Consider the following 23,998-nt stretch of genomic DNA (forward strand, 5'->3'; position numbering starts at 1 on the left):
AAGCAGGGAGCTGGATGGGGAGTGAAGCAACAGGGGTACAAACTGGCATGCATATGGGATTTAGCCACTGAGCCAGCATACTGGGCCCACTGCTTAACTTTTTAAAGTCATTTTCTGTCTTTTTGTTTCCTATGTTTTGGGATATATATATATTTGACTTTCTGAAGTAGGTTACCACCTTGGTCTTAGTCCATGTAATCTTCAATACAGAAATTGAATTTTTCACATTTTACTTATTTTCACTTTTCCTGGAAATTTCTGAAAAGTTTTGATATGTCGTTTGGCATTTGGTTAGTCCACAGTTGCAGACTACTGCCTTGAATGAAGTTTCTTCCATGACTTTATTTTGGAGATCATGTAAAATATAGTGAATACTTCAGACAATCTTGTCAATGTTCTTGTCAATGTTGGTCGATACCTATAGGCAGACGCTATTCAGGCCACTCTATAATTTCCTAGGCAGAATTCCTCAGAGTTCAACACTAAGAATGGACACTAATAGGAATAGAGGGTATCTAAGAAGGTATAGAAGAAACCTTCTATACCTTCTTAGGATTATGTAGCAGGTAGGAAGAATTGCTCAGAGGGACAGGTTGCTCCAATTTCAGCAAATATTCTTGCTACATCTAAAGGACATATAATCTCTATATTGACTCTGAAGTTAGTTCAAGAATATAGAAGACCTAATATATTTTGTATTATATATAATCACATATTAATAATACATGTGTTACAAAGGCATCATAAAGCCACATGACAAATACAATTAAGAAAAATATGTATCTTTAGTAGAGAATACTAAGGAACCTGGGAAAGAGGAATGTTTGAGTATAGAGAATGGCAGAGACAGACTTTGGGGCAAAGCTAAAGCCTATCTAAGGAACTACAGGGAATCTACTTCAGTTAGAATATGGGATGCTTCTTGGAGAAGAGTATGAAGTTTTTGAGAAAATAGTTTGGAAACATATTATAGGGCTCTTAACTGTCCAAGAGTAGGATTTGAATTGGGGAGCATCAGAGAAGATTCAGCCAGAGAGATGATCTGTTGAAGGTTATGTTTTAAATAGATGCATCTGGCAGGGTAGAATGAAGTCAGTGGCAGTAGAAAAAAATGATCTGACAAGGTGATTCTGTGAAACCTGTCGAGCTCCTTGAGATGAATAAGACCCAGTCTCTGCCCCAGGGAAATCAGTCTTAAACAAGAAAAGCTAGTTGCTTTGTCTTAAAAAAATCTTGACCAATTCTTAAAAGCTATACTGATATAATATATTGGTAAAATGTTTAAAAATATGATTCATTAGGTTGCTGTATGATAAATATCCAATGGCCAACTGTCTCATTATCTTCAATTTTCCATTGTTATGAATATAGTTGCATGATCTGTTAGGTTCTTACACACTGCACAGTCAGTGCTTACTAAAAATAGTCTCAAGTATACACAGACTCACTTGATTTTATATTCTCTAGTAAATATTTAATCACCTAGAAATAGTTTAAAATATATTTACATAGATAGTTCATTTTGTTGAAATTGGGATATATAATTCATATCCTGTTGTTTAATTATTTAGAGGGAAATAAGAGAGTTGGATTTAAGCTTATCAACACTGATTTAAATAATGAGTGTTTTCCCCTCAAGTTACTCTCTTGTCTTATTTTTTGTGCGTAAATTAGAATACTTCAACAACTCTTTTGTTATTTCTTATTAGCTTTCTAGTTGGGGTGATATACACACCCACACACACACACACAGCTCCAGTTTCCTGGTTTACCATGTAGATTGCTGGAATAGCCAGGACTGTGTAAAGAGTCCAGATCAATCTCACAGGGTGACAGGAACTACTTCCTTGAGCTGTCACTGGTGCCTCCTGTGGTCTATGTGGGTGGGAAGCTGGAGTTAGGAATCTGAGCCAAGAATTGAACTCAGACACCCTGGCCTGAGATGTGGCTATCTTATCCTTTTAGTATATACTTGTTGGTAAAATTGTTTACTAGAAATGGTGTTTTCTTTCTTCTTTTCTAGTAGAAATTTTTGTATAGTTGTATGTGGGATCTTCAACCAGTTCCTGGAAAACATATATTTTGAAATTAACTGCATGGCTTTAAAACTGTTTTAGACCTTAATAGATGTGGCCTAAATAAATCATCTTTACACAAGTAAATCATCTTTACACAAATTTTTTCAAGTACCCTAGAATAATGGAGAAATTAGAGAGTAAAAATAATTAGTAACACTCATTTTAGTACTCCAGATTATTTACAAAATATTTTTTAAGCATCGTTCCCACCATATTTAATCATACGTGAAAGAACTTAGGTTATCTTTGCATTTAGTTTTCTGTTAATCCCTATTAAAAGCAGATTCTAAAGCATACATTCATGTTTGACAAGTTTTCTTTCTTCTTCTACTTTTCCTTACTAGTTCTTTGTCCATCTATTTCTTATTCTTCATAAAAAGACTTTGCTTCTACCCATTGGGTTTCACAGGATTTGTTTTATATCCTTGTATAAATTTTCTTTAAAGCAAAAGAAGGGTATCCTGAGAAAATTATTCCTGCCTTGTAAGCCTCACATGTAATCAGTCAGCAGATTGTCCCACTGAGGAATGATAATAGTAGTGTAAACATGGAATGTATTATTTTTCTGATATAGTGGAAAAGAAAAACATACTGACCATAGCTGGAGTAGCCCGTACTTTGCCTGATGAGATTGTAGCAGTCATGAAAGATTATGAGATGTTGAGGCTGACTTGATTTGTTACCTGTTGGCCTGTTCTTACTTTGTTTCCTCTCTAAATATCTTTTCCTTATCCTCTCACACCTCATCACTACATATCACTACATTTATTGTAGAGATTTCACCCAAAAAAGGACACAACAGACAAAATCATCAAGAATAAAATTGTATTTCTCAAATGGTTTTATTGCCAACATAGTACTATGGAGATCATAAGTCATAACCTGTTCCCCTGCCATTAGGCATGATTAAACATGTGTGACGGTCCTATTTTTAAAAGCTTCAGTGAAGGGGATATCATAATACATTATAATGTTTAACAGCTCTCTCAGTCAGGAAATTTCTTTTATCCAACTTAAATAGCGTGTGCATAGGTTTAAACCTATCTGTTTTCTTCACTCCACATGAAGTCATCCTACTCTATTTGTATGAGACCTTTTCGTTGTGTCTGAAGGCTCAAGTGAGGTGCCACCAATATATCTCAATTTCCACAGTTTGTCCGTCACTATATTTACCTTCAGTTTTGTCATGTTTATCTCTTTCTCCATTGAAATCAGCACTGTTTTCTGTTCATTTTGTTTATGGGATTTACGATGTATCCTGGACATCTAAAGATTGCCCGACGTTGGTAGGGTTAACCGATAAGAGAGACACCACATTACATATCCCCATTTGTACTCAGTGATTGATTTCCTTTTGGATAAGTAAATATCTTTTTAGGCAGTAATCTCAGTACCTCGAGAGCTTTAAGTTTCTTGTTTTTCCAGTTTTGCCATTCTCATGGTTTTCAAAGTAGCCAACTATTCAGTGTGATACTTTTGTTTCTCTACTGGGTTTATACATAGTTACATATCTGCTGTGTGTGCTGTTTTATTTTTTTCCAAATTTTTAAGCACATTTTTATGCTGAAATAAAATTTGTGTAAATCATAGTTTTTGACTATATAGTCTTAAAAACTTTGACATATTTCTACATCTGGACAGCTAGCATTCCAGTTAAGATAAAGAGTATATCCAGAATCTCAGAAACTTTTCCACATGACCCCTTCTATTCACTCCTAACCTTTCTACTGCTGTTTCTATCACATTAAATGTGTCTTTCCTATTACTTCTTTCATTTTATTTGAGAGATAAGTAAAGGGAGGAAGAGCAATCCTATATGTTGGTTTCCTCTCCAAATTCCTGTAACAGGCAGAATTGGGCTGAGGTTAAAGCTGAGAGTCAGGAACTCCCTCCTGCACGGGTGGGAGGAACCTCAGTGACTTGAGCCAACACTCCTCTTTCCGCAGGGATTGCAGTAACAGGAAGCTGGAGTCGAAAGTTGTAGCAAGGAATTGGTCCCTTCCCCTCAACCTACAAACACATCCAGGTACACAAGAACACAAGTGGTAGACCACTCACCTCTTGAGTGTCAGATACATGCAATGTAATGGCATGTATTAGCTATTTCACCTACATGATTCAGTAATTAATTTTAAGAAGTTAAGGAGGATTGGGCTTGGCGGCGTGGCCTGGTGGCTAAGGTCCTCGCCTTGATCCCATATGGCCGCTGGTTCTAATCCCACAGCTCCACTTCCTCTCTATCTCTCATCCTCTCAGTATATCTGACTTTGTAATAAAAATAAAATAAATCTTTGAAAAAAAAAAAAAAGAAGTTAAGGAGGATTGTATCATTTATTCTCCTAGTGGAGACCATTTGGATTTTTTCCGATGCTTGATATTGTGTATAGTGCTGTAGTGAATGTTTTGGTAGAAGTCTCTGTGTGGACATGTTTTCATTTCCTCTAGGGTAATATCTAGAAATGCAGTTGTTTGATCATTGACATATGCATGACTATAAGAATTTGTCAAATTGTATTAGATTCTCATCAGCAGTTCATGTGATTTCTATTTAATTCTTTTTTAAAATTTTTTAATTTTGGTAATCTTTACTTAGTTGATTAGGGCAGAAAGGGTCAAGGGCTACAGGAAAGTGGATAAGACCATTGTTTCCACATTAATATTATTTTTTTTTCTGTATCCAGGGTAAGGGAAAAGATAAAGGGAAAAGCCCCACTCAGCCTCCCTCCCATCCCAGGTCCGCAATGTGAGGCATATTCCGAGAGTCCTAATAATACAGTTTTGATAGTTCAACAGTTCTGAATTGCTGCCAATATTGCTGCTCCAAGCATGATAAAATCTCTTCAGCATCCACCAGCTGACATAGTCTCTTCATGGTTGGGGTTCTGAGATCATTAGCTCCGTTGGAGGGACCCCCAGAGGTACTTCATCTGAGGTGATTTCAGACCTGATTCCTGTGTGTGCTTGCCAGTACAGGGGCTGGCACCATCTATCGCCCCAATCAGCTTACGCATATGCTGGTGGTTGCTATTGCTGGGTCAGTTCTGTTTTTAGCCCTGTCGTCCACGTGAGCCAATGGGTGTTGCAGTCTAGCCCAATCCTGCCCACTTCATACTGGGCCCTCCTGCAAACCAGTGGGAGCTGCAGCCTAGTTGGGGCAACTCCCAATAACCCCTACCAGTTCTGCACCCTACCCTGGCTCCCATGCTTGCCAGTATGTACCGCAGGCTTGTTTAGTCTGTCCCACATCCCATTTAACTCTCATACTTGTCAATGGGCATTGAAGCCTAGTTCAACACAGCCAGCCCTATTATTCAGCCCCCACACACATACTGATGGGTGCTGTCCAGTCTAACCATCCCTGTCCCAATCCTGGTTTTCATGCTCTCCAGTGGGAGTGGCTGTCCAGCAGGGTAGCCCTCCACATTCCCCCTGCCGGCTTTGCCACCTCCCTTTCTGGTTCTCACGTGTGCTGTTTGGGCACTGTGGCCCAATCTGGCATGGCCTGCCTCGCCTCAGCATTTGCTAGTGGGTGTTGTAGCCTGGCCTGGCCTGGCCTGGCCCAACCCACCTTGAATTTCAGCTGATGCTTATGAGGGTTATAGCCTAGCCCAGCCCAGTAGGCATCTAATCCCAGCCTTAATGTGCGCTGGTATGTACTGCAACCATACCTGGCCTGACCCATACTCTGTTCTGGTGCTCAGATTCGCCAGCACATATTGCCAAATGTATACTGGTGGTACCTTTCCCTGACCTGGTCTGGTCTACTCCCTATTGTGGTTCTTGTGCTTACTTGCAGGGACTGTGTCCTGCCAGAGGAGTTGCCCAGGCTTCTCCATCAGAGCCTCTCCCATTACCAGACTTTGCGTATACTGGTGGGTCCATGAGCCAGCCTTACTCAGTCTACCTCCTGTCCTAGCAGGAACAGTGGCTTTTCCTGACTGGCCTTCAACCCAAACTGGTTCTTACTGTTGGATGTTTCAGCCCAGCCAAGGGTCATCCATACCCAGACACTGCTCACACATACTCAATAGGGGCTGAGACCTAGCCTAGTCCGTCCTACATCTACCCAGCTTCTCCAGAGCACCAGATGGTATGGCGTCTAACTCGGCCTGGTGCGTCCAGTCCCAGTCCACACTTGTGCCAAGGGAGACTGCAGCCATGTCCAGACCAGAACACAGCCCCCATTCCAGCCCTGGCACTCACTAGTGGGAACCCCAATGCAGTTAGGGTGTCTTCTTAGCGCCCCAACCAGGTATATTCCCAACCATAGATTGCGCGCAGGCCAGTGGTTGCTCTGACCCAACTTGGCATAGCTCCTCACCTGTCTTGGCCTTTCCCTTTGATGTTGTGACCTAATATCCCTGGCTCATGCAGACCTGTAAGTGTAAGAGCCTAGTTCAGCATGACCTGTGCTCCATCCTGATGTTTGTTCTTCCTTGTGAGTTAAGGTTTGCTCAGCCCTGCCCAGTCTGCCCCCTTCCAGTTGCAGCTCGGCCCACCCCATATCCTGTTTTAGGATGCACTTTTGGGTGCTGCTGCCTTGACCTGCCCAGACTGTTGTCGGTTCCTTTGCCCATATGTGATGGCAGGTGCTGTTGTGGGCCATGGTCACATCTAGCTCAGCCCATCACCACCTCAATTCATGAGCTAACCAGCAGGACTTGTATTTCCCCAGGGTCGGGCCCACACGTCCCCCACAGAATCACTCCCAGAACTGGTTCTCTCTCATGTTGGTTAGTGTCCTGACCCTTCCAAATGTGACCACTCCACTATTCCACCACCCAGTCAGGTACTGGTACCTAGCCCTGCCACATAGGCCCCCATCCATAGCTTTGGTGTGCACTGGTGTGTGACCATCAGTGATGCTGTACAGTAACAGCCCATCTCAGGATTCCTAATTGGGCTGGTGAATCAGTCTGACCCAAACAGAACTTATGGACTCTCCCCTCCAAACCATCAGATCTCAGTCCCCATGCTTGCAAGAAGTTCAGTGACCCCATTGCTAGGAATCACCCAGAATTCATCCCTCACCTACACTCACACTGAGTGTAGTATCCATGGGTTTCCCTAGGCAGCAATTACATACCCTAAAAACCCTAGAGCTCACTGGGAGGCCAACAGGGAGAACCTAATGCGAAATAAGCGCACTGGCTATCCAAAGCTTAGGACTTTCACCCTGTGGTGGTAGTGTTCATGGAACGAGTCCCGGGCATTGGGTCTGACCTGGCTCGGGTACTTTCCGCAAGTGGGTCGCCACTACTATGGAGGGCTGCTGTCACCCGAGCCGCCAAGGTCCTCTATTTACTTCTTATTTTTATGTTTCATATTATCAGTGTTTAACTTCAGTCCATCATTGTAATGAATGTGAAAGAATATCTCATTGTGGTTTTATTTTGCATTTTGTATTATTAATGGTCTTGAGTACCCTTCATGGCTGCCCATATATTCCTATCTTTTGCCTGTTATTTATTTAGTTTCCAATTTTTATTTATTTAAAAGGTAGTGAGAGATTTTGCCTGTTTTTAAAAATTGTTTATTGGTAGATTTATTTTTAGGGATTTTTTATTCACTTTTATTTGAAAGTAGGGTTACAGAGAGAGGAAGTCAGAGATCTCCCATCCAGTGGTTCATGCCCGAAATGGCTGCAACGGCTGGAGCTGGGAAAGTCTGAAGCCAGGAGCCAGGGGCTTCTCCCAGGTGTCCCACTTAGATGGAGGGGTGCAAGGACTTAGGTCATCTTCCACTGTTTTCCCAGGCTATTAAGAGGGAGCTGGATCTGAAGTTGAACAGCCAGTACTTGAACCGGTGTTCCTACGGAATGCCAGAGCTGCAAGCGGAGGCTAGATTCAAGTTCCTTGTCAGACTTACGTCTTGAGAATATTTTTTCCATTCTGTGGTTTGATTTTTGTTTTCTTACTTTTGTCTTTTATGAATCTCAGTTTATTAATTATTAGGGACAATCATTTTCTTTCTGTCTTATCACGAAGATAATGTATTACTAGAAAATTTATAGTTTTAGTTTTTACATTTGATTCTAGTTTTATCTCATTAATATAATATGCATGAGTTAGGGGTCAGAACTCATTCCTGTGTTGTTTGTGCGCTGTGAATTATTCTAGACTCCTTCTTTGAAAAGACTTGGTTTTGCTAAATGAATTGCCCTAGTACTTTTGTCCACATGCAAGTATGTGTGGTTCTTTCACAGTGTTGCTCTAATTCCAAACCTCAACTATCTTTCAGATTTAAAGTTGTGTTTAAATTATACGAACATACTCTCCAGTGATTTTAATGAAAACACAGAAAAAAAAAAAAACCCTAAGAACCAGGGAATTAAATGTAACTGAAGCCTTATCTGACCTCTTTATTTAGCATGAAAAACTGTTTCCACATACCCCTTTTCATGTGAATTTCTGTTTCTCCCTGTTTTTCTGATTTTGTTTGTTTGTTTGTTTTTGTTTTTTTAGGGGTTGGATAAAGGTATATAGAGAGTCCCTGACACATGGTCTCTCCTCGTTGTCTAGTTCACAGTCCTTGAGGTCAGGTGGGACACGTAGGGACAGACAGGGGCAGGACATATTCCTTGCCGGGAATTAAATCGCTTTCTCAATATGTTGAAATTTGATCTCTACCAAGAAATATTCCCCATCCTGCCGTGAGTCTTCAAGCTGATAAGTCAGGACACTGCAGGGAATTTGCCCAATAAATGTTCCTGCTCGCTGCAAAAATACTATCATTATTATTGAACATGTAATGGAACAGAAAACTATTACTCAGAGCAATGAGTGACATGAATTGCCTGCATTTTACTTCAGAGATGAATGCTCCATACTGATCTTGCCTTATAGAAATCCATCAGATTTGTTTTTCTTTACTAATGTGTCAGTGAGATATTCTGCCTTTTAGGGCTATTTAGGAGAAAAAGTTATACCTCAGCTGCATGACTATTTCCTCATAACCGTCAAATGAATTTGTAAGGAAAATATTTGTTTGCTGTGGTTAGTTGCGTAATTCGTTTCACATTTTTCAAATGCCAACAGCTTGCTCAGTGAAAACACTCCTTCTCTTTTTCAGTGTATGTGATTTTAGTTACATGTCCAGAGCACACTGGGGTGGATGGGAGTTAGTAGTTCTTGCCCAGGTTTCCCTGAAAACTCCTCCTTCAGTATCCCTCCTTTTCCTATGTCTCAGAATTGAGTGATCACCCCATACAGTGTATGTGGGAGGCAGTGAGGACAGTTTCAGAAGGATAGAGTAGCAGTCAGCCATTGATGAGGGAGTACCCAGAGGTGCATGTACTATGAAAAATAATCAAAACTTGTATAGTTGCATCTTTTGGACTCGCAGTCCAGACTCATCCTATCAGAGTAATGTCCACAAAAATGTATGCAGAAACTCTTAGGTCTGAGGCAAAAGTTGTGGGTCTGTGAATGTGTGCACACAATTGTGTGTATTGTCCTGCGTATATTTACATACATATTCACAAGATGCCCTGCAGTGTAGTTCAGAAGGCCTTGTAAGAGCCCACTGTTTCTAATATAGGCCCTGGAGTTCATACCATCTGTGTAAGAAACAATGTGCATGTATATTCACATCATGGAAACCTCATCAACAACAAACACTGCTATTACTACTAGGTTAAATAGTAGATTGGAGTCCCGACTGCACCACTTCTGAATCAACTCTTTACTAATGTGCTCGAGGAAAGCAGCAGATGATGGCCCAAATACATGGGGCCCTGTCACCCAGATGCAACACTTGACTAGCATTCCAGGTTCCTGGCTTTGGCCCAGACCAAGGTTGGCAGTTGGAACTTTCTGGTGAGTGACCCAGTGGATGGAAAGCCTGTCTGTCTGTCTGTTTGTCTCTCTCTCCCTCTCCTATCTCTTTTTCTCTCTCTCCTTTCTGTCTCTGTCTAATTCACTCATTCTCTCTTTGATCCTTACCTTACTTATACCAGCTCCCAAGTAGCAGAAGCAGTCCTCTGATCAGACATAAAAATGCAACTGAGGGAAATTCCACATAGTTATTAATTGCAAATGTGTGAACATACCTAGATACCTGGTAGGGAGTCTTCAGCTAGGGAGGTGATGAGGGTTGAGCTGTTCTTCGTGAATGTTGGTGGAGAAGGCATGATTTATTTGAGGTTAGAGGTAATGGCTGCACACGGTGTGCTTACTGAGGGGTAGAAAATATGAGGTGGAACCATCAGTCCAAAGGGAAGGCCATAACATTGATGCTTTAGAACATTAATTTGATTTAAAACATAATTGGGAACCATTTCCAGGTTATAAGCTGTAAGCAGTATGAACAACACCATGTTTCAGTCCTTTTTTTTTGGTACTTTTTTTCAGTACTCTTGCTAATGTGGTTGTACTTTGTTAGTTCTCTTCCTAAACCTCTAGTTCCTAAGTTTTTTTTTTTCCTCTTCTGTCCCTAAGTAATGGTGTTTTCTAGATATGCTCTTTGTCTACTTCAGTGCTGTTTTTGAAACTGCTGCAGGGCATCCCCCTGGCATGACTGGAAGAGTAGGAAGTGGAAGTCAGGGTGGTAAGACATGATCTACCCCACTACAAGATTTGTTTTGATTTGTTGTGTGCTGCATTTCCTGTAAAATCCTGTAGCAAAGAGCCAAATATCATCTTTTCATTTTGAGATTTGGGACACATGCTCTTCATTTTCTCTGTGGAATTTTGAAAGTATTCTTTTGAACTCAACTGACTTTGTTATGTAAATTGTTAAGTAGTGGTGAAAGTTTAGCCCAAGGTAATGATTAAGAAAGTTACCACTTTATCTTCCCTTTCAACCTGGCATCCCCTTGCTCCTTCTCCTTCCCTAAACCATCAGTACTATGCAGGTAGCAAGCCTGAGTCCTCTCTCTCTGAATTGGCTGATTGCTGTGTGAGAGTTGGGGTAGCCTCTGTGTGAGGGCTAATGAATTGGTTTGCAGGAGTTGGTGAGGACAGAAAGAAGAGCAAACCAAGTCCTGACTGGCCGCCAGGTTTCTGGGCATGGAGTGTGCTCTGCAGAGCTGCGTGTGCTGTGCCTCTCAGGAAGCAGCTATCTGACATTGGTCCGTTCACAGTGTAAGTGGTGGTGGAACCAGGTGTGGAGTAGAGGAGAGAGGCTAACTGAATAGAGTCTTCTCCAGGTGAAAACTGAAGAAACTGTTCAAGAAAAAGGACACTAGAAGAATGTCAAAAAAGAAGTAAAAGGGCGTGGGGATGTTTTCTCTTAGTTTCTGTTTGGAACTGCTGTCTGCAACGTGCTACTCAATTTGATTAAAGTTAGTGTGAGTAGACATGACAAATTTGGCATGGGTGAGCATTGGAAGCTAAAAAGAAAACAAAAGATTATCAGATAAAAATTACTCAGTACTGTGGTCTCTACAAGTGAAAGTCAAAGAAGAACAAATAAAAGACAATCTGTGGTAAGAATATGAGATTCTCAGTCCTTTCGGATATTGCTTTGGAAAAACAACTTATTGTCTTGGATATTTGACACATTGAAGTTGAAACATTTTAAGTGATGCTGAAATCATATTTCAGCAACTGCCTCATCTCCACATCTTGTAATATTTAAGAATTATTAACTATTAATGCATTGGCAGTTTCATGAAATATTGTTATTACTTGATAGATATTTTGCTTTGTAAGGAAAAGTCAACATCTATTCTTACACAAAGGACTTGTTAAAACAGTCTTTCTTCAGTCCATTTGTTACTTGTTATTCCATGCGTGGTACTTTGTGTTATTATAATTTCTGCATGTCTCAGTTCTTTGTAGGAAGTTTTCAGAGTCAAGTTGGAATTAGTCAGGGTTTGTACCAATTTATATAAAACTAAATAAGTTATACACATTTTATATCTGTTCCTACTACACAAGTATCTCTTAGATGTTCGTTTTAGTAGGTCATTGAATCTTCCTTGCTTTATGGAGCAGTAAGAACTGCTTGAAGGAATTTGAATTTAGAGAGGCTGTCTTGCATGTATATCTGAGCATTGGCATTTAGGGCCTATAAAATAAATTGGCAGCGAGTGTTTTATTTACCTGTTAGAATTGCAGCTAGATTGTCAAGTAACATTATGCCAGATATATTGGAATATGCTTGATGGCTCAGAAATGCAACTATGAACATATAATAAAAAATATTTGTGCTCAGATTGCATGAGATTTTTAATGTCTTTTAAGGCAAACTGTATCTATAATTTAGAGACAAAAATTATTTGAAATGTTGGTCCACTGCTATATATAGTTTTTCAAAGGGAGCAGAGCAACTCACTGATTATTGAAATGTGTTTTAGATACAGAATTGTTACAATACTTGGCCTGTCTAAATTGCCAAGATTTCTGATGAGGCTGGCAGCCTGAGTGACAGCCACAAGCCTAAGGTTAGCTGCCGAGTCCGTTTCTCCCTGGCTTTCTCTTCTCTAAGCCTCCCTTTCATGTGTAGCCAAGTGATATGCAAGCTGAAGTGAAATGCAAGCTCCTCTGGGCCCTGGGCCCTATGAGAGGAGGTAGAAGAAAGGCAGCAGTTCAGAAAGCCTGCGGAAGGCACAGAGGGCAGAGGGCCTGGGTGATGACATGACTCCCCAACCTTTCTGGACAGATGAATGAGGAGGCAGTGCCTCTGAGTGCTCTGAACATATTTTGCCCGCCAGAGTCGTCTCAGGCCATCGAACCAATTGTTTTGACTTTATCCTTCAGATGTTGCAAAAGGAAAATACGTTCTTTTATTGCCCTTCCAAGTTTATCCTTAGTCATCTGCAGTCTGTGTGGGAATGGTTCTTTTAAAGACCGTAGAACCTCGCTTGATTTGAAATCAGTAGAATTTGTTTTGTTTAATGTGGGAAATTGTTGAGAAAATTGACACAAACTGGCTTTTAAACTTCTTAGAATTTAATTGAAAAAGAACACCATAGAAAAACAGCCAGATGTACAAATGTCTGCTTATGGGTTAGATTGCCATAAGCTTAGTGTTTCTTTCTCTGTGGTTATTGATCATTAAAATAACCTTAGCAGTGAAGATTTAGCAAGCCCATGTGAGTGAATGAATTTTTGGTTACAACCCCAGGCTAATTATAATGTGTTCTGATTATTATATGCATTTATTATAGTAAGTTTTCTTCTTATTACTTGCTCTAATAAGAATACCTGATGATTTAGAAGCAATTACTATATTTGCTTTGTATGAAAGTTATTAAGTCTGGGGCCAGTGCAGTGACACAGGAAGTTAATCCTTTCCCTATAAGCACCAGCATCCCTTATGGACCCCTGTTTGTGTCCCAGGTACTCCATTTCTAATCCAGCTCTCTGATTATGGCCTGGGAAGGCAATGAAGGATGACCCAAGCCTTTTGTCCTCTGCACCCATGTGGGAACCCAGGAACAAGCTCATGGCTCCCAACTTCTGATTAGATCAGCTCTAGACATGACAACCGTTTGGAGAATGAACCAGACACACGTTCTCTGTCTCTCTCTCTGTTAAAAAAAAATTCTGACTTTGAAAATAAAATAATTAAATCTTCTAAAAGTTTTCAAAATTTATTAAGTCTTTGACCATTGATATATGGAAGTGATTTGTAAAGAAATGAATTCCTGGGACCGCGTTGAGGTACAGCAAGTTAAGCATTCACTTTTCAGGCCAACATCCTGTAACACAGCACTGGTTTGAATCCCAGCTATGCCCCTTCTGATCCAGCTTCTTGCCGATGTGCTCAGGAAAACAGCAGACAATGGCCTAAGTGCCTCTTCCAGAGTAGAATTCCTGGCTCCTAGCTTTGTTCTGATCCAAATCTTGATATTAGGTCCATTTAAGGAGTAAACCAGAAAATGGAACATTTCTTCCTCTCCCATCTCCTTCCCTTCCCCCCTTCCTCTTTCTCATTCTGTTTCTGCCTTTCAAATAAATCTTAAAAAGAAAAAGAAGAGGCAGTACCTTTAGTTCCTCTATTACTCCAGCAGTATATCACAAAAGAACCATACCATAGTGGTTCGGAATTTTGCAAATTCCTTCAAGGAGCCATTCAGAATGGTTTTTAAGCATGCTAAATCTGTATCTTGGTGCATACCTTTGACTTACATGGGTTTGGACAGAGTGGGCCAAACAGAGCTAATTGAGGTGGGGGAAAATTGGGAGAACAGACCATAATGGTGAATAGAGTTATTTGTCACCCAGTTTGTAATAGGATTTTTAATTCATTCATGCAGGCTTCCAATGCCTTACATTAGCCCTGTCAAGATGAACTACAGCCACATCTAAAATGCCATCCCCTATTAAACGGTGCATGTCAGCGAATTTGTAATTTCTTCTGTTCAGCCAGAAGATAAATGGATTCTGCTCATAAAACAAATATGTGCTTCAGAAATGCACATTTTGAAATCCCGAATACTTTCTAGGAGAAACATTCTTTGCATAGTTATATGGTGACTATATATTAAGAATGCAATTGCTGTGTGAATGCATCCGAAAAGAAACACATGCAGCTACATGGACACAAATACATTGTCAAGTGTCCCATGTTACTCATAAATGGGCTTTTCTTACTGGGTGATAGTTCACCCATGTACGCCTCCTGGGCTATTGGAGGTAACTGATATACAGGATTTACTAAATCCTCACAACTCATGAAGAATTGGAAACAACAGAGTTTAGTGGTCCAGATCATGTAACCAGTAAGTGGCTGAGTTGGGATTCAAGCACCAGCAGTTTCAGCCTGGAGTCTGTGCTGCCACCCTGCTCTCTAAAAATTGCCCCATCCTAATCTCAATTGGTTACATTCCAGGAGTTAGTTTAGTAATGTACTTGTCAGCTCTTCCTTTCTCTTTCCCTCCCCTCAGTGGTAGTATTTTTTGCTGTCTTTGTTCACTATTATTTCTCAAAGCTGTCGTGGGAAATTTTATGAAGCTGTGATAACCAGACTTTGAGAACTATATAATTGAGAATCTAGTGAGGCATTTAAAAAAGGCAGGCAAACATTTCTTACTTCTTGGAAGTTGTATGTTACATGGCGTTAAGTTCACAGGATTACAAAGGACCAGATTTCCTGGTGAACATTTCCTTTCTGGGGAACGTTAAGGACAACAGAATTGTGTACAAGACTAAGTCAGTGGTGAATGAGAGGACTCATACTATTAAAAACTGGATCTTAAAGGGTGTGAAGGTGTCAGTACTGGGAGGCTTTGTTGCTCTCTACCCAGGGATAATTGGCTTCTCAGGCAGCTTTAATGAACCAATCACAGCATCCCATGGACCAAGCCATGAAAAGATGATTGCCAATAGTCTTTTGACTGCAAAAAGTGCTGTTCTGTTAAGCCAAACAAAAATATATAACAAAAAAGGTTTGACTTAGGGGTAGGCCAGATTATAAATCTGTGAGTAGAAACCAAACTAATTGTTGAAAACTGTATTATGAAGTTCTGTTGCCATTAAGGTTATATAGAACTTTTATCCATTTTTGTAAGGGGACGAAGAAGCAATGATGTGAGTAATGTTACCACTGGTCTACTTCATTGTGCTTTCTGTGTGACTGCTTGGCTTCCCACTTGCTGTCCATTTTCCGTACTATTGCCAGCCTAATCTGTCTGGCACATGGTTTAACCATGTCCATTAGTGCTTCAGACATGAAGGTGACTTAATCATTGCCTGAAGAATATAGTTATGTATGCTCTTCAAATGTCACTCAGTACACTCCATAAACTGGCTTCTTCCTTCCTCTCCAATACTTAATGTTCCAAAATCCCTCTCCAGGGACACTGCATTCTTCACAGGCCTGTGTCTTCAACCTGCTACTTCTCACCTCCTCCAGTTTTGACTGTCAGAGCCCTTATACCTGGAATGTGTTCCCCTCTCTCCTCTTTTCATATTCCTCCACTCCAAATTTGCCTGGTTAATTCCTGTGTATTCTTTAAGACTTGGGAAAGTGTTTTATTTTCTCACCTGCCAAACCCTGGAGACCTCATCAGTGTGCATATCTCTATCATTGCATTTACTGTACTATATCATGATTATTCTAGTGACTGATGCATTAAGGAAGATTCTCTGGGGTCCCTCTAGTGGGGACTGGGGCTCGAAGTGTGATGTCCGCATTGAGAAGAAATTTGGGACACAGGATGCAAAGGCGAGATGAACCAATACACTTTATTGAATTTTTCTGGGGCAGCTTATACCAATTTTTTGCAGGTAGTTAAAAGTTACTAGTTAGCTCAGCAATAGTATACAAGCTACTCCAATGATAGATCACAAGGGATTTTGAAAACGATCACCAGGTCTCAGGCAACAGAATAAGTAAACATCAGTTACAGGAACCAGTACAGGTAAACAAACAGATCTAACTAGAAAAGGAATCTAACAGAGCTTTGTCTGTACTCAGATACATTGAGGCCACAATAGGATTTTGCTTCCTGCAAATTCTCAGTCTGCCGAGAACGTTTGAGATTCAGGATCCTTGAACATTTGGTGGTCTGGCTCTTTTGGGGGGGCTGTCCTTCAACAGAAAATAAATCCTCAGCATCAGCACATTCTCTAACAAAAGACAGAAGTTGTATAAATGTTTTCTGGGTGAATGACTGAGGACACAAAAGGCAGGACCCTTTAAGCTCATCCAGCAAATTATTCTAGACATGTTTAACTATTGTTTTTCCTGATTCCATGGGATCTGAAAGTGACAACTAATTCTCAACAGTGGACACCTCTGGTGCCACTGGAAATATCATATTTAATTCATGTGGTGATGAAATTGCGTTGGGGTGCACATAATTTTAAACTTGTCATTTAAAATTATGAAACAATCATATTTAAAACCTCACCTTTCAGCTTATCACCCTGGCAATGCTTCTCCAACCACGAAAGCGAAGCTGGTCTTAGATTATAAATGACCAAATATCTGTACATTTACTGATTATAAACAGATTATTCTTTACAAAGAGGGCAGGGCCTATAACCACCTCACTAGCTGTTGTATCCTGGACTCTGACACAGTAGATGACTTTCAGTGACATCTTATATGACATCAATATAAGATTTGCCCAACAGCAACACTCTTATGTCTGTCTATCAGTTAAGCCTAAGAGCAATTGATAAACTAACGAATTATTATTCTGTTTAGATTATTCCTTATAATGCTTATTTGTCCTGATAAATTGAAGTAGTTAATACAAGATATTTGTTTTTTGTTAGTTTTTGGATTTCATAGCAGAAAGCCAGATTTAACAGTCTAATTTTCATATTCTAATAGCTATAAATAAATAAAGCAAAATTCCTCCAAAATTAAATTAAGGCATAGGAGGCTAAACTGTGCCTGACTCAGGGATATCCTACTCTGTCTCATTGTGGACATTTGTTATCTGTTTGCCATTTTAATAGAATACATATATAGTTTTTTTAATGTAAGATTTTCTTCAAAGGGCAAGTGGGGATTTAAATTTGACCTAAATCAATGATAGTCTAGTTATATTAAAAAAATTTTTTTCCAAACATCCTTTCATTAAAATTCATTTCTTTCTTTTAAGGGAATACCTCAGTTACCATGTGCCAAAGCGTTATACAACTACGAAGGAAAAGAACCTGGAGACCTTAAATTCAACAAAGGAGACATCATCATTTTGCGAAGACAAGTGGATGAAAATTGGTACCATGGTGAAGTCAATGGGATCCATGGTTTTTTCCCTACCAACTTTGTGCAGATTATTAAACCATTACCTCAGCCCCCACCTCAGTGCAAAGCACTTTATGACTTTGAAGTGAAAGACAAGGAAGCAGACAAAGATTGCCTTCCATTTGCAAAGGTAAAGTTAGAATGCATTTGTTTTTGTCTTATTACTTTTCCCCTCTCTTCACCTGCATTGAAGGCATAAGGCTGCATGGTTGAGTGTAAGCTATCCATCTCACTGTGCTGCTAAAAATGCCTGGAACCAGTCTTCATGTTAAAAGTAATTTTGTGCATACATGTTTTGTGTGAAAGACAATTTTGGTTGATACTCCGTGTTTTTATTTCCGAGCCCAGATTTATTTCTAAGTCACTTTAAAGTGCACATATGCCACCCAGGGATTTTTTAAGTACTGGATTATGAATAGCAAAACATTAGGGACTCATTTAACCTCGTGGTTAAAAATGCCTGTGTCCCACGTCAGGTACCTGAGTACTTTATTTTGGTTCCCTCTGGACTTCTGGCTCCTCCAGCTTCTTGCTTAAGAGTTTCCAGCTCCCTGCTTTGGCCCCAGACAGCCCTAGCCCGTTGAACTGGTAGATGGGAACACTGCCTTTTGCAAAACAAAACACAACATTTTTGCTTCTTCACTTTATATGTAAATATCCCTGTGATATGTGTATGTTAGGAACATAGGAATGTATCTACTGAATTGATAAAATGATTTAGAGTCTTAATCAGAATATGGTATTGTCATAGAGAAAGGCAAACTCCTTTGAAGGAGTTTGGAGCTGTTCAACTCTGAAAGGACATCAGGGTGATCACTAATGGCCCTTTAGTTTATGAGAATATTGAATTCATGTGCTAGCGCTAGATTACAGCTTCTTTGACTCGTGCTCTCATAACATCGGGCTCCTTTGTTGCAAAGGGAAATTAAATCGTCAGCTTAATGAGATCAGGTAGACTAACGACTTGTGGTTTCTGCAGGATGATGTTCTGACTGTGATCCGCAGAGTCGATGAAAACTGGGCTGAGGGAATGCTGGCTGACAAAATAGGGATATTTCCAATTTCGTATGTTGAGGTAAGTTAAAATCTTAATTGTGCAACTTGAGTGTTAATGAGTCTCCACAACACAAAGCCTGGAGAATGCCCTCTGCCGGAGCACTGGGAGGATTAGGGAGAATTCTTCCATCATGTTCCACAGTGACTGCAGACTGAAATTTCTGGGAGTCATTGTTGCCTGCTGAAAGCATTACTGTATTTTGTTCATTGTTACTGTGTACTTAATGTCAGTCACCTATGCTATTTCCAGGTGTTGCTATATTTCGGGATTAGTTCATAAAGCACCAAAGGTGGGAGATGAATGTCTTTATTTGGTTGCTAGTTTCTTTTGTTATCTGCTAGATTAACAGAGCTACCATAGTGATTTGTACAAGAGGCCTTAAACAAAGCTCCTTACCAAATAAATTAATGAGTCTCCTTGCATCCTATCCCAGCAGCTAGTTAGCCTTCCCCTTTAACTACCTTAAACAAAAAGCATTTATTTGAAAGAAATAGAGGGAAGAAGGGAGAAACAGAGAAAGAGAGAGAGAGAGAGAGCTCTTTCACCTGCTGGTTCACACCCCAAATGTCTGGATATGGGCTGGCCTGGAGCCAAGGTCCAGGATCTTCTTCCAGGTCTCTGATCAACCTCATACAGTGGCCCAGTCACTTGGATCATCCTCTGCTGTTTTCCCAGGACACTAGCAGGAAGCTGGATTGAAAGTAGAGTAACCAGAACTTAAACGGACACCCAAATGGGACACTATCATTGCAGATGGTAGCTTAGCCTAGTACACCATAACAGCAGTCCCTAATTATCTTTATTCAGAAAGCTTATAGCCAAGGCTGACCCAGTGAAATCAGTATATACAATGCAATATAGTAACATTATTTTAATGAGTAATGTAAATTTAAAACAAACTAAGGACTTCCATTTGATAGTAGATCCTTATCATGTCATATAAACTAAATATTCTTTAGTAATGAGAATTTCTTGAGGCCAACATCATGGCATTACAAGTTAATCCTCTGCCTGTTGTGCGAGCATCCCATATGGGTGCCAGCTGCTCCACTTCCAATCCAGCTGCCTGCTAATGGCCTGGGAAAGCAATGGAAGATAGCTCAAGGCCTTGGGCTTCTGCACTCACATGGGAGACCCAGAAGAAACTCCTGGCTGCCAGCTTCAGTTTGGGCCAGCTGTGGCCATTGCAACCATTTGGGGAACAAACCAGCAGATGGAAGATCTATCTCTCCCTTTTTTCCTTTCCCTAACTCTTTCAAGTTAAATAAATATTTTAAATAATTTCTTGCTGAAAATAAAATTAAAGGCATTTTCAAAAGAGTGAAACACAAACATATAAGGTTAACTAAGATCACAGAGACTTGTGGGAAGACATAAGATCTTTGTAGATATCTGTGCAATGTGTCAATAGGGGCAAAACTAGAGAAGAAAAAGTGCATTTTGTCAAAGGAACAATATCCAGACAGGAAGACCAAAAGCCAAAAAAGTAAGAGGGAACACACATTGTTTGGGGAATTGAAAATAATTGTGTTGTTTAAAATATCAAAACATAGATCTTCAGCATGTAGAAAGAAAAGCAAGCATGAATTATTTTGCCATCTTTTTATCTGAGGCGTTTGTTTTGGCATAATTCTGAAAACTAAAATGACAAATTGTGTCATTGTAGCCAGCATTCAATTTCCTCCATAGACGGAGAGACTGCCAACATTTTCATTTAAAAAAAAAAAATCAATTTGACTACTGTGTATTCATGGGGAAGTAATTCAAACCATGTAAAAGTCTTGAATTTTATCCTAACCCTTCAGATGTTCTTGTTTATTGAAATAGTTTTTCTGCTTTTGAAAGTAAACAGAGAAAAACTCCTTCATTCTCCGACAGTCCTTCCTGTACCTCATTGATGTATTCTAACTATGGGTCATGGAAAACTATGAGCGTTTCAGAGTGTTTGGATGGTTACCCTGAAGAGCATGAGTAAGCACGAGATTAGTAATGAAAGCTTGTCCTTGCTTGTTAGGAATTGTCAGTATTACATGCTGACACTTGGTTTGTAGTGCATGAAAAGGGATTGTTTTATTGTTGTTATCCTGCAGGTGTAGAATTGAACAGATGGGCGTAAAAAGATCTGCCCACAGTAAGTCCAGAGTCTCTTAGAGTCATTCAGATGATTTTACTGTCTTAAATTGGAAAGATAAATTTATGCCCCACTAGCAGTATTTTCATTCTCTTGTCTTCTTTCTTTCAAGTGTTTCCCTCATTTGTACTTAGAATGTTGTCAGTTGGGAGGAGGTAAACAACTCATCCATCACCAGGAGCCTGTGAACGTGCCTTGGATGTCAAGGCGTTCGATTGAAGTCCTGGGACAGGGGCAGAACATCTAGGAATTAGAGACCCCTGATTTAGCTCCCAGAGACATAAAGTGGGGCAAATGTCAACTGCAGTCTACCAAAATCCCAACTACTTCAGTGGTGTAGTCTTAGTCTTACGGGGATGTCTCCCATGTAATAAAGCAAACTGCAGAAATCAAGACGTGGGGCTTTTCCAGAGTGACAAAAGCTGAAATTACCATCCCTTCTCCCTTTTCCCCCCATCTGCCCAACCTCTGCTTTTTGGCTTGGGTAATATGAATATGCAAGGAACTTGTTTGTGACAGAATCTAAACAGGATGGGCCTGGGGATAAGATGGTAGCTTCAGTGTTCAAATGTGGAGCTGTGGAATTAGGAGCATGAGGGAAGCCTAAAGGAGCTGAGCATTATTGAAGGTGGGCCAAGAGAAGACTGGGTAGAGGGTATGCGATGCTGCTGTGTAACATGCCCTCCTTCGCTGTCCACAGTGATCCTTTCTCTCTGCTCATTCTACAACCACAGATCATGAACTCCAGCCGCGTTAGAAGCAGCAGATGAATAGTGGCTGTGGCAGAGTGATTTATAAACTACTGTCTTGTTGAAGTAAAAAACTCACTTGTTGAAGTAAAACCAAGAGGCAAGGCCTTGTGGCATAGTACATTAAGCCACATGCATCCCCCTAAAAGGTGCTGGTTTGAATATTGGCTATTCTGCGCTTCCAGTCAGTTTCCTGATAATGTACCTGGGAAGGTAGTGGATAATGACCTTAGTCTTAGGTCCCTACCACCCACATGAAAACCAGGATGGAGTTCCTGGCTCTGGTTTTATCCTGGCCTAGTCCTAGCAATGAGTAGGTATTTGGAGAGCAAACCAGTAAACTGAAGATCTTCCCTTTTACACCCCAAAAAACCAATATGAAAAGTTTTTAAAAATACTTTTTTAGAAAACGATTTATTTATTTGACAGGTAGATTTATAGAGAGGAGAGGAGGATCTTCTCTCTACTGGTTCATTCTCCAAAGCTGCCATGGCTACAGCTGGGCCAGCCTGAAGCCAAGTGCCTGGGATTTATCTGTGTCTCCAGATGTGTGTGCAGGTCTCCAAGTATTTGGGCCATCCTATACCACTTTCTCAGGCACACTGACAAAGAACTGAGTTTCAAGTGGAAAAACAGGGTCCTGGCACAGTAGTCTATTGGCTAAGGTCCTCGCTTTGCATGCACTGAGATCCCATATGGGCACTGGTTCTAATCCCAGCTGCTCCACTTCACATCCAGCTCCCTGCTTGTGGCCTAGGAAGGCAGTAGAGGATGACCCCAAAGCCTTGGGATCCTGCACCCATGCAAGACCAAGAAGAAGCTCCTGGCTCCTGGCTTCAGGTCGGCTAAGCTCCAGCTGTTGTGGCCACTTGGGGAGTGAACCAACAGATGGAAAATCTTTGTCTCTCCTCTCTGTATATAGAAGTAGAAAACGGGAACAAACTGGCACCCATATAGGATATAAATATCATTAGCAGAAGCTTAGGCTACTGTGCAACAGCACCAGCCCCACCAATAATTTGAGTTTTAAAATAATAAAACAAAAAATTCTTGAAGATTAAGTAACGAAAAAGTACCTGGTTTGCAGGAATCAGAAAGGAAAAGAATAGATCTATACATAGTCTGGAATTGTTTCCCTTGGAGTCTTCATTTAGTTCTTAAGATAAGGATTCTCTTGCTTTGAACTTACTTTTGCCCTGTTGAGACTCTCCCGGCAGATCCTTCTCTCATCAAGGTCATGGATTTTCTTCTCATTAGATAGGTTCTTGGTTGGCCAGAACAAAGTGGAAGGTAATCTGAGATGAGACATAAGTTTCTTGAAGAAACACAGGAAACTTGTACATTTAATTTAATTTTATTACTTTTTATTTTATTTGAAAGGCAGAGAAATTTGGGTCAGAGAAAGACAGACAGAGAGATCTTTTATGTGCTGTTTTACTCCCCAAATGCATACAGTAGCTGGAGTGGGCCAGGCTAAAACCAAGTGCCTAGAATTCTGTCTGAATGTCCCATGTGGGTGACAGGAACTCAAGTTCTTGAACCATTACCTGGTGTTTCCCAGACAACTCATCAGAGTTGGAGCTGAATTAGAGGCTGGGTTCATCCCCAGACACTCCAGTATGGGATGGGATGGTACCAGATGATGGTGTAACTCGTGGTAGCTTCACTCCCCGTGCTATAATACATATCCCCCCACTCTTTGGGGATTCTTTTGTGTTTTAGGTTTATTTACTTATTTTGAAAAGCAGAACAGCAAAGAGATCTTCTGTCCACTGGTTTACTCATCAAGTGGCCATGAAAGCCAAGTCTAGGCTGGGTTGATCCCAAGATCCAGGAATGGCATACTGCTTTCCCACATGGGTGACAGGGACACACACTATTGTGCCATGCCCTGCTCACTTCCTAGCTGCGTTAGCAGGGAGCTGGATCAAAAAGTAAGCAACCAGGATGCAAATCAGAATTCAGGTCTGGAATGTCAGCAGCTTATCCTGCTAGACAATAGTAACCCCCCATGCCTTGAATGCTGGAAGACATCATGCCAGAATCTGCATAGAAGGATATATTTGTCAAGGACTGAATGGCATTTAAAGAAAAGAAAAGAAAGAGAAAAAGAAAAAGAGAAAGAGAAAGAGAGAGAGAGAGAAAGAGAGAAAGAGAAAAAGAAAAAGAAAAAAGAAAAAAAAGAAAAAGTAGTAGCCTTGATTCTTTGTCCAAAAATACTAATTTTCTACAAAATAGAATGGAAGACTTTAACAACCACATTAATTTAACACTGACTTGCAGTCATTTGGACAAAGATGACATGATTCTTAGCAAGGAAAAAGCTTGAATG

General features: G+C 40.4%; 1 protein-coding gene across 2 annotated transcripts in view; it reads left to right on the plus strand.

Moving 5' to 3' along the window:
* SH3RF1 (SH3 domain containing ring finger 1) overlaps positions 1-23,998 on the plus strand; it is a 170,433-nt gene that overhangs the window by 93,581 nt on the left and 52,854 nt on the right. For both annotated transcript variants that reach the window (XM_058670011.1, XM_058670010.1), the window contains exons 3-4: positions 17,584-17,859; positions 18,709-18,804. In XM_058670011.1, the coding sequence (XP_058525994.1) occupies positions 17,584-17,859; positions 18,709-18,804 (372 nt within the window). The remainder of the gene's footprint in view (positions 1-17,583; positions 17,860-18,708; positions 18,805-23,998) is intronic.

This window comes from Ochotona princeps, chromosome 11 (assembly GCF_030435755.1).
Source record: "Ochotona princeps isolate mOchPri1 chromosome 11, mOchPri1.hap1, whole genome shotgun sequence".
Classification (NCBI taxonomy): Eukaryota; Metazoa; Chordata; class Mammalia; order Lagomorpha; family Ochotonidae; genus Ochotona; species Ochotona princeps.